At 39.4% G+C, this 12,943-nt stretch overlaps 1 protein-coding gene across 5 annotated transcripts in view; it reads left to right on the plus strand.

The window, feature by feature from the left end:
• Positions 1 to 256: 256 nt before the first annotated feature.
• MATCAP2 (microtubule associated tyrosine carboxypeptidase 2) overlaps positions 257 to 12,943 on the plus strand; it is a 29,588-nt gene continuing 16,901 nt past the window's right edge. For 4 of the 5 annotated variants that reach the window (XR_012633237.1, XM_074900798.1, XM_074900800.1 and 1 more), the window contains exons 1-2: positions 257 to 491; positions 7,525 to 8,207. Coding sequence is in view for 4 of the 5 variants with exons in the window: in XM_074900798.1 (XP_074756899.1) it covers positions 467 to 491; positions 7,525 to 8,207 (708 nt within the window). In the remaining variant the exon portion in view is untranslated. The remainder of the gene's footprint in view (positions 492 to 7,524; positions 8,208 to 12,943) is intronic. The other variant, XM_074900799.1, reaches the window with a different exon arrangement.

Below are 12,943 nucleotides of genomic sequence, written 5' to 3' on the forward strand. Positions count from 1 at the left end.
ATTCAGTACAAGTTCTGCCTGCTTAGATTCCCGCAAGGGATGACACCGAAAACCCGGCGGTGGCGCTGGCGCCTCGTGCCGTGCCGTGCCGTGCCGTGGCGGTGTGACAAAGCGGGCTCTCTCGGCCCCGGTTTCGGGGTGGGAGCAGCTGAGCGCCCGCTGCCCGGCACTACCGTTCCCAGGGTGCACCGCGCCCCGCCCGCCCAGCGCAGGGCCTGACGGGACTTGTAGTCTGCAGGCGCGGGCGGCCGCTGGGCTCCCGCCGGCTGGGCCGGGCCGGGCCCGGCTCCTTCGGCCGCCACTCGGGGCCGGGCCGCTTTCGGTGAGGCGCTGCGCCCGGCGTCGCTCGCTGCCTCCCTCCCCGCCTCCCCTTAGGGCTCCCCGCTCCTCCCCGCCCAGGAGGCGGGAGCCCGCCGCGCAGGGGAAAGCAGCGGGGCAGAGCGGCGGCGCTGCCCGGTGGAGCACCATGCTGGAGTCCATCCGTGTCACCGGTGAGTACCGCCCGCGGCCCCCGGCTGCTCCCGGGGCGGCAGCCTGAGGCGGGGCCGGGCTCCTCCGGCGCCTCCGGGGCGTTACCGGCTTGGCTAGGGGCTTGCGGCAGCGGGAGGAGGGGCGAGGTTGGGGCCGCTTTCCCCGCGGCCCCTCAGGCACTCCCCACGGCACCCGGACCCCGGGCGGCACCGGGTTGGGTGGCGTGCTGGTCACTGCTCCCTCGCGGGGAAAAAATCACCCGGGGGGCTTCCTTGAGGGTACGTGCTCCGGCGGTGGGGGACGAAGGAAAGGTGCTTCGCACCCACCTGTCTCGAGGAGGGACGGCGAGGCAGGAGTCCCGTCGGTGAATACGGACGCGAGTGTGTTTACCTGCGGGTCCTGTCCCTTACCGGCGACACCGGGGAGTGTGGAGGTGACAGCCGCCCGCCTGTCAGTGGAGCGAGGGGCAGGACATGCAACTAAGATTGCTATTGAAACTACTACTAATTATATCTGGTGTCTTTCACTCTTCGGCTCTCCTCTTTGTCATGTTTTCAGAGAAGTTAACAAATCTTTTTAATATGTGTATATAAAAACCTGTATCGTGACTAGTAATACAGGAAAGTATTTGATATCACACAAAACTATTATCTTCAGTGATGTGTAATGTGGTATGTAGGAAAAACTACAATACAGTTGCTGCTGCAAAACAAATTTTTCTCTCTTTTTTTTTTTTTGTTTAAATTTGACGTCATTTCAGGTATCATTGCTTCAGCTACTTCAAGCCAATGTTATTTTGTCATGAGGAAATATATCTAGAAGAGAGCTGGTGGAGATGTCTTGGTGTCCCCTCATACAGTACTGTTACAATCAGCATTAGGATTTCTTACAGCTACTCTTCCTCTCTGCAATTTATATGCTGTTCCATCTGTGCATGGATATGAGTAGGGTGTTACTGCTGGTAACAGGAGTAGAAAAAGTTTGTGGAATCAGACAGAGCCTCCCTAGAGATGTGCAACAGGAACTGTAATCTTAAAGGTTTAAGATTTCTTACAGGAATAATTATTTTTGGTCCATACCGCTCCATCAAATGAACACACCTGTGCTGCAGCAGAGTGAGCTAGAGATCTGCTTGGGTGGAAGTTTCATCCTGTGCAGGTCTGTCAATAAATCAGTTTTGTGATTATATCCTGAGTTTATTAAATTAATGGGAGTTTGTTGCTTGGTTTCATTACAGCCAAGTCTTCACTTTTACTGATTATTACCAGCTATATAATTTAATTTGAAGAATCTGAATTTGGAGTCAATTACATAATGTCATATTTCAGTGTAGAAACATGTAAGGAAGAAACTGCTTGTAAGTCAGTTTATACTTCTTTTTTTTTTTTTAAGGCAGAAAGTACATTTTTCAATATCATTGCAATTTTAAAGACAAAAAGCAAACCACGCAGTCTAAAATCATGCCAGTGAATCCTTAAAATGGTGGATTTTTCAGATTTATTTACAAACACTGGCAGCTAATGAATCAAACATACAAGTTGGCTCATAGTTGAATCTTGCACTTGGTTTTGGAGCTCAGAATTAAAGCTGAATGACAGATATGCTTATACAGGAGAAAAGCAAATAGGTGGATAATTTGGTGGAAAAATTTTCATAGGTTAAATGTCAAATTTTCCAACATCATATAAGCTCTAGCTCATAACATGCTGTAAAAATAGAAAATATCTCAGTGTCATTTTTTTTTTTACAGGAGTTCACTGACTAATTCTACACCAAAACTGTTTTCAGTCATTATAGACAGAGCTTCTAGTGCTGTTTAGTTCAAGTGGCCTGACACTTTCTGTTCAAAGCTTGAGTATTTTTAAGCCTTAAAGGTGTTTATAGTGGTGAGCAAATATACTACAGGATTCTGGTCAGATTCTGTAACACCACAGAAGCCTGTAGTATTTGAGAGGCAGTGGAACATTATAGATTGATATAGAACACTCTCCATTGCCTGCTTGTTGCAGAATATTCTTTCTACAGCTCTTTGCACCCACAAACCTACAGCCTAGAGCTTGTAAACTAGAGAGCTGTTAATCTATTCACATTACTTGATCACTGAAGATAAAAAATTTATTTTTAATATAATTGTACATTTGCAGAATGTATCATAGCAGCAATCTTACTTGTCACATCCATATATTTTCTTTTCATCTTTCAGTTTCAAATGTCACTATTTTCTCATTGTAGATAGATCACATTATTTGCGGTTCTATAAATTTGAAAATTCAAGTCGAGCTATTTGTTTCTGATTTTGAACAAAAAGAAATTCAAACATATTCTAAGATGGTAATGCTGCACTGAAAACCTAAAGCAGTGTCTCAGATCATTACATTTCTAGGACAGGAGGAACTACTCCAATAACATCTTTGCTAAGCACCTCAAGAATCATACCTGCAGTTCAGAAATTATTTGTCTATTATGCGTATACAGCCTGAGTGACAGCTGCTCAAAAACCACAGGAGCTCTCTACTTTTTTTAGAGCAAGGCTAGCTGGACAGAGATACATCTGTGCCCACAAATGTCTATCATGGTTCACCTCATTCCACCTATGGAACAGGTATTTAAGAAGCTGCTTGAGTAGTAGCTACCGAGTAACCTAGAGGAAGATTTTTCTGTAATACTCTCCAAAGTCTGGAAAAATTCTTATGTTGGGATTTTACACCTATTGTTAACATAATAAAAGATTAGCTCAATTCAGCAATATCTAAAGGATGGAAGCCAGTAACATAATCTAGCTCCTGAATATAACATGGAATCTAACATATTTTTCCAAACAAATAACCTCTTACAAGATTAGGCAGTGTCTGCGATGCTACAAGATTGAAAGCTAGTGACTGAGGTGCAACTGAGACATGGAAAATATTTCATTAATGTAGAATTATAATGAGATTTGTGGTTCCCACATATCTTCTGATAGTGGTCTTGGGGTACATCCCTTCTTCAGTACAGCTGTGACACTGGAATAACCACATGTATAATAAATGAAGTGTTACACAGGGGTACAGCTCCCCTGTTGGCAAACTCGAGCCAGTGGTATTGTTCTGTGACACAGAGTACATTTGTATCTGCAGGATGGAGTAAGTCCAGTACTGCCAGTTCTTGAAAATACTGGGATTTTGGCTAGGGTATGACCTACTCTAATGTGAGATCATTTAAACACACAGAGGGGAATTGCCTCTGGCTGCCTGCCCTGCTAATCCACCTCATGGGGTAGCAGAAATCAAGCTCAGCTGCTCCAAAGAAGGGCAGAGCTCTACTCTGGCCCAAGACAGACCAAGTTCTCATGCAACAGGACGGTTTTCTGTCCCTTGATACCCTAACGATGCCAAAATGGTGACAGTTAGCTCTTCTGCCTTCTCCTTCTTGCCTCTTTCTACAGCACCACCTTCCACTCCAAACGTGGCAGATTGTTTTGTTTAGTAATTCAGCCATGTCTCTAGGACCTATGTTTTTACTACTGTGTTGTTGCAGAGAGGAACAAAATATAAATAAATGGAAGTAAACATGATGGGAAATCTTTCTGGGAGAGACTATTCTACTTTTGTTGTGGGTTTTTTTCTTTTTTTTTTAATTGTTCAAGAACTTGGGTTTTGTGACTTTGAGCGCTTGGAAGCGAGAGCAATGAAGAGAATCATAAATTGCACATTTTTAGGGAGGTTCTCAAAGGTAACTGGAGGCTTGGGTATATGTTCTTTGATAATTTTCTGCTGCAAAAGCTGAAATAAAGTCAGGAAATTCAAATTTGTGCTTCTCAGAACACACATAACACGTGGGTGAGATACAAAAGATAAAACCTATATGGTATTGTAGCATTATATGTGAGATAGAGTTATGCCATAGTACGGTGATTTTCAATTTGCCTTTTCCAGACCTTTTAGAAGTAATCTGTTGACACCTGTCCTATGGTATTCAGAGTTTAACAACTGAAAATTACTGTGGGTTGATAGTCTGTTCTCTGACTGGCTACTTCATAACACTGTGATACCTTGGTACTTTTCGAAACACTGAAGCATGTTTTCAGAACACAGGCTGTGCCATGAATTGGTTTTATATGCAGAATACTAGAACTCTGTTTCAATCATCAGGCATTGTTAATCCTTGGAAACTCTTGGGTATAGTTTAATAAGTCAAGTTGCCTAGAAGACAGTGTATTTTTAGTTTGGTTGATGTTGTCTGATGGATTAAGTGAGTTTGAAGTTATAACTATTACAGATTAAACCAATGAACTGGAGAAAGAACTTTAACATTTGGTGTTTTGCAACATGATTTCGATGTTTTCTCATATTTTTTTCTATTTTGTAAAATAAAAATGTTCACAGAACCAATCCAAAAGTTTAGAATGGCAGTTAAATGACTTCTGTGAAAAGTGTTACCTACTATATAATCTTTCAAATCTGCTAGATTATCCGTTGATTCTAGGTTTCCAGCACAAATATGTATTAAACAGTATCCTTCTTTAGTTGGAAGCAAATTAAGGACAGCCACACTTTGTTTGGCAGTTGAAAAATCACTTTGCTACAAGATTGCATATATAAAGTAATCACAGAATTGGGGACAACTATTTTTGATATCAACCATGTGCATGTGAAACCTGCCAGTGTGTGTTCAGCACTCGATCATCATTTGGGACACTTTCAGGAGAATTCTGACTCGTGATGTTCAGAAATTTTCTAGATATAAATGCATTTATTATTGGCCAACTGTACTACTTAGGTCTGAAAGCTTACTGTCATGAGTTTTTGATATTGGATTTCCACAAGAGCTTGGGGGCAGGGTTTTATGGTAATTTGTAGTTTCTGATTTATTCCCCCCCCCCGCCCCCCCCCCCCCCCCCCCCCCGGTTATCACTTCTTAGATACGTGTGTATCTAAATCAAATTATTCCCTGTGTAGTAGCAATCTAAGGCTTCTCTGCTCTTTGTGGCTTTTGAGAACTGATTAGTAGAGAAGGCAAAGTGTTACAGCTGTTACTATTATGTTACTATTATGTTGTTATGTTGTCTGTATTTTAAGAAGTAGGGGTGTGATTTCCAACTTCAATTTTGTCTATGTAGGCAAAGTCACATGCTCGGAAATTTAATATTTCTGTATTCAGAGTTTCTGGAAACCTGGCTTTTCATTTTCATTTAACCTTCTTAAAAGTAGGGATTCTCATACTGTAATACCTGGTACAGGCTTGAAGTTTTCAAATACTTGCCAAGAAATATGTGAGTGTGGTCATCTTATTCTGTTGTCCAAAAAATACATCTCATTTTATGGTAGTTGTTTTGATGTTGTTTTCCTTGTGATGGGAACTGCAGTTTCTCGCCACGACAGCTCATGGTAAAGCAAGATAAGCCATGTAGGCAGGTTGTCACGTATGTGATGAGAATGATCTGACTGAATTTGAACAGGGAATGCCAAGGAACGTGTTTCTGTGCCAAGCATCGAAAGCAGATTCACAAACTTACTGTGAAACAAAACTGAGCTTGCATAAGATATACATGCTTTAGTGGAAGAGAATAATCTAGTGCTTCTATCTCTCTCCTTCCAGTGGAGGAAACATCCAGGCTGCAGATTTCCCATTGTATGCTCATGCAAATAGGACCTCTGTCTTTTTGCTTTTTAGAACAGCATCTTCAGAAGAACTGAGGAACACAGATTGACATGGAACTGACAGAGGTCCAACAGCATGAAATACATTGTTATGGTGCTTATGTTGGGAGCAAAACCTAATTTTACTATGAAAATAAAGCTGAAATTAAGCTACTATCGATTTTTTTTTTCCCTTGGAGGCATTTAATGATCTCTTGCTAATGTTCCATTGAGAGTATAATTACTGTATGTAAAGTAATCACAGCTCAGCTATGTATAACTGTGGGCCAAAGCCCTTCTGCGGGCTTTAATCAAGCTCTGTCCATATCTCCTGTCTGTGAATCCTTCCCTTTTAGGTGCAGAAGTAGGAAGCATTTCTCTGTGGCAGGATTTATTTGTGCCCGCCCTTTCAGCTCACCTAATGTTCTAGGATGAATTGGTTGGCAAGAGAAGGGGATGGTTAGAACCAGTGAAGAAAGGTCAATTCTCTCTAACAAGCCAGCCACAAATGGCTTTAGTTCTCAGTGACTTTTCCATGCAGCTGCTGTGCACCAGGTACCCGTCTCCCCTGAAAGCTGTGCCAGGGGTCAGAGCAAGAAAGGAGGGTTCATTCATTAAAGGAAACTTACACTCTTCCTCTATTCATTTTAATTTACAATGTTTCTTCTCAAGTGTTTTCTTAAAGCCAGCTGTTATTGTAGAACAACTGAATAGACGACAGTGTTGTCTTAAGGATTCTTACGAGTCTGTTAACTGGCTGATCTCTCTTCTCTCTCCTCTTAAATATAGCTTACTGTGTGTATTATGAAGGAATATGTGAAACTGAAGTCTTTTAAATGTATATTACTATTTGTATGGTGTTATAACTTGTTCATAGTGGCTGGCCCATTCCGATGTTCTCATCCTTTCTGAGACTAAATTCTGTGAATCAGATTTTGCAGATGAGACCACACCAGACTGCTTCTATCACAGCACAGATCCCTGTGGGACTTCTCTGTAAATACTGTTCATATACTCCTATACAGTTTCTCATGTTTTAAGTTCCTCTTTATCAATACAGAAAGCCTTCCTTTGCATGATAAAGATCAATCAGATTTTGCTCAAAACTAAAAATCTGTTAATGTAAGAGTAAACATTCGTAAAGTCCTGCACAGAGTCTTGTTTTAAACAAGTTAGTTCAGCTGCAAACAGTGCACTCGTGCGTGGAGATGCAAGCATAAAATACTTGTTTAGCTGGATCTTACAAGTCCCAGTCTAACTGTTCACACACAATTCTCCTGTATGTCTAGAAGTCAAGATTAACTTGATGTGACTGCAGTTAAGACAAATTCTGTGTTTCGTTTGTGTTGCAGTTTTGAGTCCTTAAGATTAGCATTGCTGTGTGAAACAATCAAATTTGTCCTCAACTTTTTTTCATCTTCCTGTCTCAATGCAGAAAAACTTCACTGGCCTAAGACAGAGCTTTCTAAGAAATCAGTCCTGAGTCCAGAAGAACATAAGCTGAACATTAATAATGAAAACAGTCTCCAGCACCCACCTTCTGGGATCCTTAAGGACATTTTTACAACAGGAACCAGTAGCTACAATGTCCTTCTGCAGAGCAAAGAGGAGAAAAAACACCATGCTCAGAAGCAGTCATCTGCTCACCACAAAAAACACAGAAAAACTACAAAGTGTTTGACCACCTTGAGAAGCAATGAGCACCGCAAAATCAAAGTCCCACTCTCCTTGCTCAGCAGTGGATGGTACTGCACAAACAGACAACCCTCCCTCATCGTCACTGGCCCGGTGTCTACCAGCATGAAGTTTACAAACAGTATTTCGGTTGCCGGCAGCAGCATAGCACTGCCATCCCGACCCAGAAGTAGAACTAAGAGGCATTTTAATCTAACAAAGCCAAAGCAATCCCAGTCCTCAAAAAGCCATGGGAAAGAAGGTGATGTCTCTGGGCAAAAACTCTGTTTACTGACTGCAATCAAGCCTTCCAATGTGGAAAAAGAGAAGATGAAATTCTTCAAGTCAGATTTCACATACAATCCTCAATTCGAATATGCAAACCCTGCTCTGCCAAACGTGTTAGCTAAGCACAGCCATGCATCTGACAGATTTCTTAAGCAGGTATAGTTACTTTTTTCCCTCTTTTTTCAGTGGTTATTTTTTCCTACACCTATTAAGGTGGCATTTGGCTTTGTTTGTAGTGAGTTGTTTCTCCTTGTCATCCTCCCCTACTGTTTGAAAAATGCATCAAAGATGACAAAACAACAGTAGAACTAAAAGAAAATAATTTTGATTGAAAAATTAAAGCCTTCCTAATACTTACAGGATTCTGTAGGATAAAGGCACAATTCCTTTTAAATGGGCTTACATGAAACATAATTTAAGGCAAGAAAGCTTTTTAGGCAGTGAAGCGGAGTCCAATACAGGAAAAATATAATGCCTAAATAGGCTTTAATAAGCAGAGGAAAAAAGCAGTGAGCAATTCTGCCAATCCTCTCAGTGACACAGGGATTGGGAGGGGATAGCAATTTGAGGTCATGGTTATTCAATAAGCATATGTTGATGTTCCTTGTTTTAATCAACTTTGAAAGGATATTTGCATATACATTAGACTCAATAAAGCAGCAGACAAATTCCTTTCCACAGAGAGCTAAAATTTTAAAATATACCCCCCCTTTATTTTTCATAATATGCAGCCACACTGGTAACATAGCTACAGACATTCCCATTCTGTGTAACTAGCCTGGCTTCCTACCTGTCTTTGCGTTACAAAAAACCCAAAACCCAACAAGAACAATGAAAACCTCGCTTTCAAATTTGACCTAAGTGACAAAAATCAGAGCTTATCTATACGATATCAGTACCAGTCATCTTCACAGTTTTGCCATTTTAAAATGGTTTATAAAGACCTTATTTAAGTCTAACAAGCTCTGCTAAATGGAGAATCTCACGTTTCAAGTGATGCTTAACTTGGGAAGAGCTCCTGACATTCCATGAGTTTCACTTCTTTGTGATAAGAATATTTCACTGAAAACCCCTGAAAATTCCTGATGAAAAGGATGAATTAATTAAAGTACCATGGGTTCTAATAACTGACCCTTGACTTGTGAAGAGTGACTTCTTTTTTCTTTCCTAAATCCAAGAACGAACATAGGTGTTATTACCCATTAAGTCATTGTATTATAAGGCTTAGTCTGCGTTTTCACATTTAAAATATCTGTATATTTTAAAAACTCAGTAGCTGGGTTTTCATTAAGAATTTATTTTCAGAGAAAAGCTGTTCTGTTCTTAAAATCAGCTTCTATACTTCTAAACAACCAACTAAATCATACTGACACCAAATGAAACTACTCCTTGACTAGAGCTTTTTAGCAAGTTTTCCTTTGATTTTTATAGCAATATTAGCAACATTAATCATAGATTACAGCAAATTGACAATAGCTAATTTGCCAGACTGGATTTAATATAAACTTGTATGAGATAGCAGAGCCTTAAAAATTATCTGTGATTATTTTATAGAGCAGGCCTGTTATTGATTTACCCTTCTTTTATTTAAAAAAACCCACACCTAAATAATACGTATTTTAATAATGATTCCTCAATATTATTCTGATTTGTAACTCCACCTTTTTCCCTTTACATAAAAAGTATGAGAAAATAAAGGCTTTGTAACAACTTTATAAAAAACAGTGAAGGATTTAATGTTCAATGAAGTATGGTATTTCTGAAACTTACCAAGGAGGATATAAATTATTTCATAAGATTTAGTTTAAGTTACAGAAGTTCTTGGCAAGAAAAGCATTTCTTCAAAGTTCAGCTCCTAAAAATACTGAACAATATCTTGCACTTAAACTAAATTGACTAAAAAGTACAGCTTTAACCCAGCTCCAAGCCCAGCAGGTGGCAGTCTCTCTTTTTTATCTATTACTAGCTTTAGCAATTTTCAGCTCCACGCAAATCTGAATTTTATTTCATGCAAATTTCCTATCCAGAAAAAGCATTAATCAAAATTTTAATCAGCAAATATTGTACGAGCCCTTGTTTTTCCTCAGTACTATTTTTTTTTCCTTGCATATTTTGATTGTCAGAAGAAACACTTAGATATAGGAAGTGTTAAGTCCAGGAAAAATTACTTTAGTTGCAAAAAAAGTACTTACAGTGTCCAGATTTGGGTCTGCAGTAAAAACACAACTGAGTGTAGTCATCCTTTTTCCTGCAACAAGGAAGAATTCAATTTTGGCTTTTTGAAACATTTACTTTTATTTCTTGCTGTAATTATTTTAGGAATCTTTCCGTTCTGTGAACCAAACGAGAATGATTTCTGGTTTATTCTGTAAAAGCTGCTTACAGCAACTTACACTTGCTTGCTCTTCTATGACTAATGTGTCTGTAAAACCAACTTTTTACTGACAGAACTCACAAATTTTAAAGGGGGCTTTCAGGATACTTCAGTGAAGTGAGCTCCAAACCTGACATTTCAGAATTTTAGATGATTTTTAATCATTTCAAAAATATTTTTACCCACAACTGTGCATAGCCTGCTAGGACATTAAAACAGATTTCATTTTCTTATTGCCTTTTCTGCTTTTGTGCATGTCTGTGGAATTGGTTAATATAGCATTACTGCAACATATTTGGAAGATGAATCACACCCTGCCCCATTTTTTTTTTTTTTTTTTTTTTTAAGGCAAAGAACACTATGCGTTTGCAAACCATTAATACAGCAATGCTGCAATGGGGAATACACAGGGTGCTTATGAGTACCCACTTCTAGTCAGATCAAATATTTTAATCCTTGGACAAATCCCAACACTTTTAATGATTGACTTTTCACAGACATAGACTAAACATTTTTTAATTATTAATACATTTGAGAATAATATTTTAAATATCTCCTCATACTTTGTTCTGTTGTTTCTCTCTTTCTACTTTATCTTGTTTTCTTCCTAATAAGGTTCTTTCATGAGTCACACAATATGTGCCTTTAGGAAAGAGACCTTAAGAATAAAAAATTGTATGCAGACTTGCAGCTTTTCACATTGATTGACATATATAATATTACAGATATTAATTCTCTTATTGCTGTGTTTCAAGGTCAGTGCAGCAACTGTATGCTCCAAGTGCTATGAAAGTGTTCTTTATTAGCACTCCTTCTGGCTCAAACTACTTGTCCTTCATTGTTAAGTTTTCTTAACAGTTAAAGTGTTTGTTATTTTTGCACAGATGCTAGAGGTGGCAATACTTAGCTAGAAATAGTTGTCCCCTACATTTGCAAAGTGGATGACTTAACAGTTGCAATTTGCTGAACCAAAATCAGCAATGAGGTTGCAACTTCCAGTAACCTGTATATTAACACCCGTTTCTTTGAATTGTACATGAAAGCATGAAGTCTATTGTTATATACATATATATTCTAAAAAAATCATCATTTTGTTGAATGAGTAATCCCCCCTGTGAGAGAGCTGTACATCCTTTTCCCTTGTACTCATAAAAATATAGCAGTTCTGAGTTAATAAATGAATCAGTTGTGCCACATCACAAGTGTTTGTACTACACACATTTTAAGTTGTTAATACAAGTAGCCTACAATTAAGAAAATTTATCAGATGTTGGAAAAATAGTTAGGTGGAGCTGGAAGGCTAAACAACATGGCATTTAACACTGAGTAATCCTTTGCAGTGTCTAGGTGATGTCACAGCTTAGGCATGTTGAAGATTCAAGAATGTGTCCCTGGCTGTAGTTGTAAAACAGCTCATTCTCCACTAGTAACAAATTCCCTCCTAAACTATCTAAGATTTATAGATAAAGTGTGTTAATATATAACACGAAGCATATCAAGCCATCCAAGTAGCATAAGTTCTCAGGTCCTACACAAAATTCTTTTTCACTAGAAGAGACTGTAGATCACTTCTGGTGATACTACACTAGGAGCATCGGTTTATTTCAGGACACGGTCTCATAAAAAAACCCAAGTATTAATTTTTAATTCATTGCAAAGTATTTGAAAAGTATTTAATTAAAAATATTTCTACCGCCTCTAAATTACTTAAACATGCTCTTTGTCACACTGAGAACAAGCATGCGAAAGAAAAGCCACTGTAAACACTGAATAAAGTACCACAGCCTGAGTAGACTAGCCTCAAAAATCTGCTCTTACCTCTCTCCCTCCTTTTTTCCCTTGACCCAAAAAGGAGGCAGCCACCATTTTACAGCTGCTGTTTAGACTAACAAGTTACATATGGTACATCTTAGTGTTGCCTAAAGACGTGTCTGGGAAGCTTCCCCCCCCCCCCCCCAAATAAGCTATGCAGGGAGGAAAGTGATGGTGCCTGTGAGACTTTGTCTCACAAATCTCAACAGAAACTGCAACCCTTTTGTAGCAGAGCTGCTTCTGAATGAATGTAGGATGAGCTGACTGAATGCAGGGGCCTGACTCCTAGGTCACTGAGCCCGTTTTCTAACTTGATTGCCTCAAATGTTTCATGAGCATGTCTTACCAGTACATGCATCTACAATAACTCTGAAGTAACTAAGCTGTGTTGCTGCGCATGGGTGACTTGGGATTCAGAGACCTACTCAGCTGTAAATAATTTGTTTAAAAAAGCCAAACCACCACAACATAAACCTGTCAATTAGAGCCCTGTCTTGCTCTTGTTAGTGCTTCTGTGTCATTATTTTCTTGACCAACAGATTTGCTGCACAAGGGGACTTGTCTTGGGACCACTGCTTCTTTTGGCACTCTTCAATAGTGATAAGAGGGATTAAACCAGACCTTTTAGATAATAACGAAAAGAACAGGAATTACTACTCCTAACTAGTAACTTGGTACAGACACACAGTCCTTCTTTTCTTCCATT

This window comes from Athene noctua, chromosome 2, assembly GCF_965140245.1.
Source record: "Athene noctua chromosome 2, bAthNoc1.hap1.1, whole genome shotgun sequence".
Classification (NCBI taxonomy): domain Eukaryota; kingdom Metazoa; phylum Chordata; class Aves; order Strigiformes; family Strigidae; genus Athene; species Athene noctua.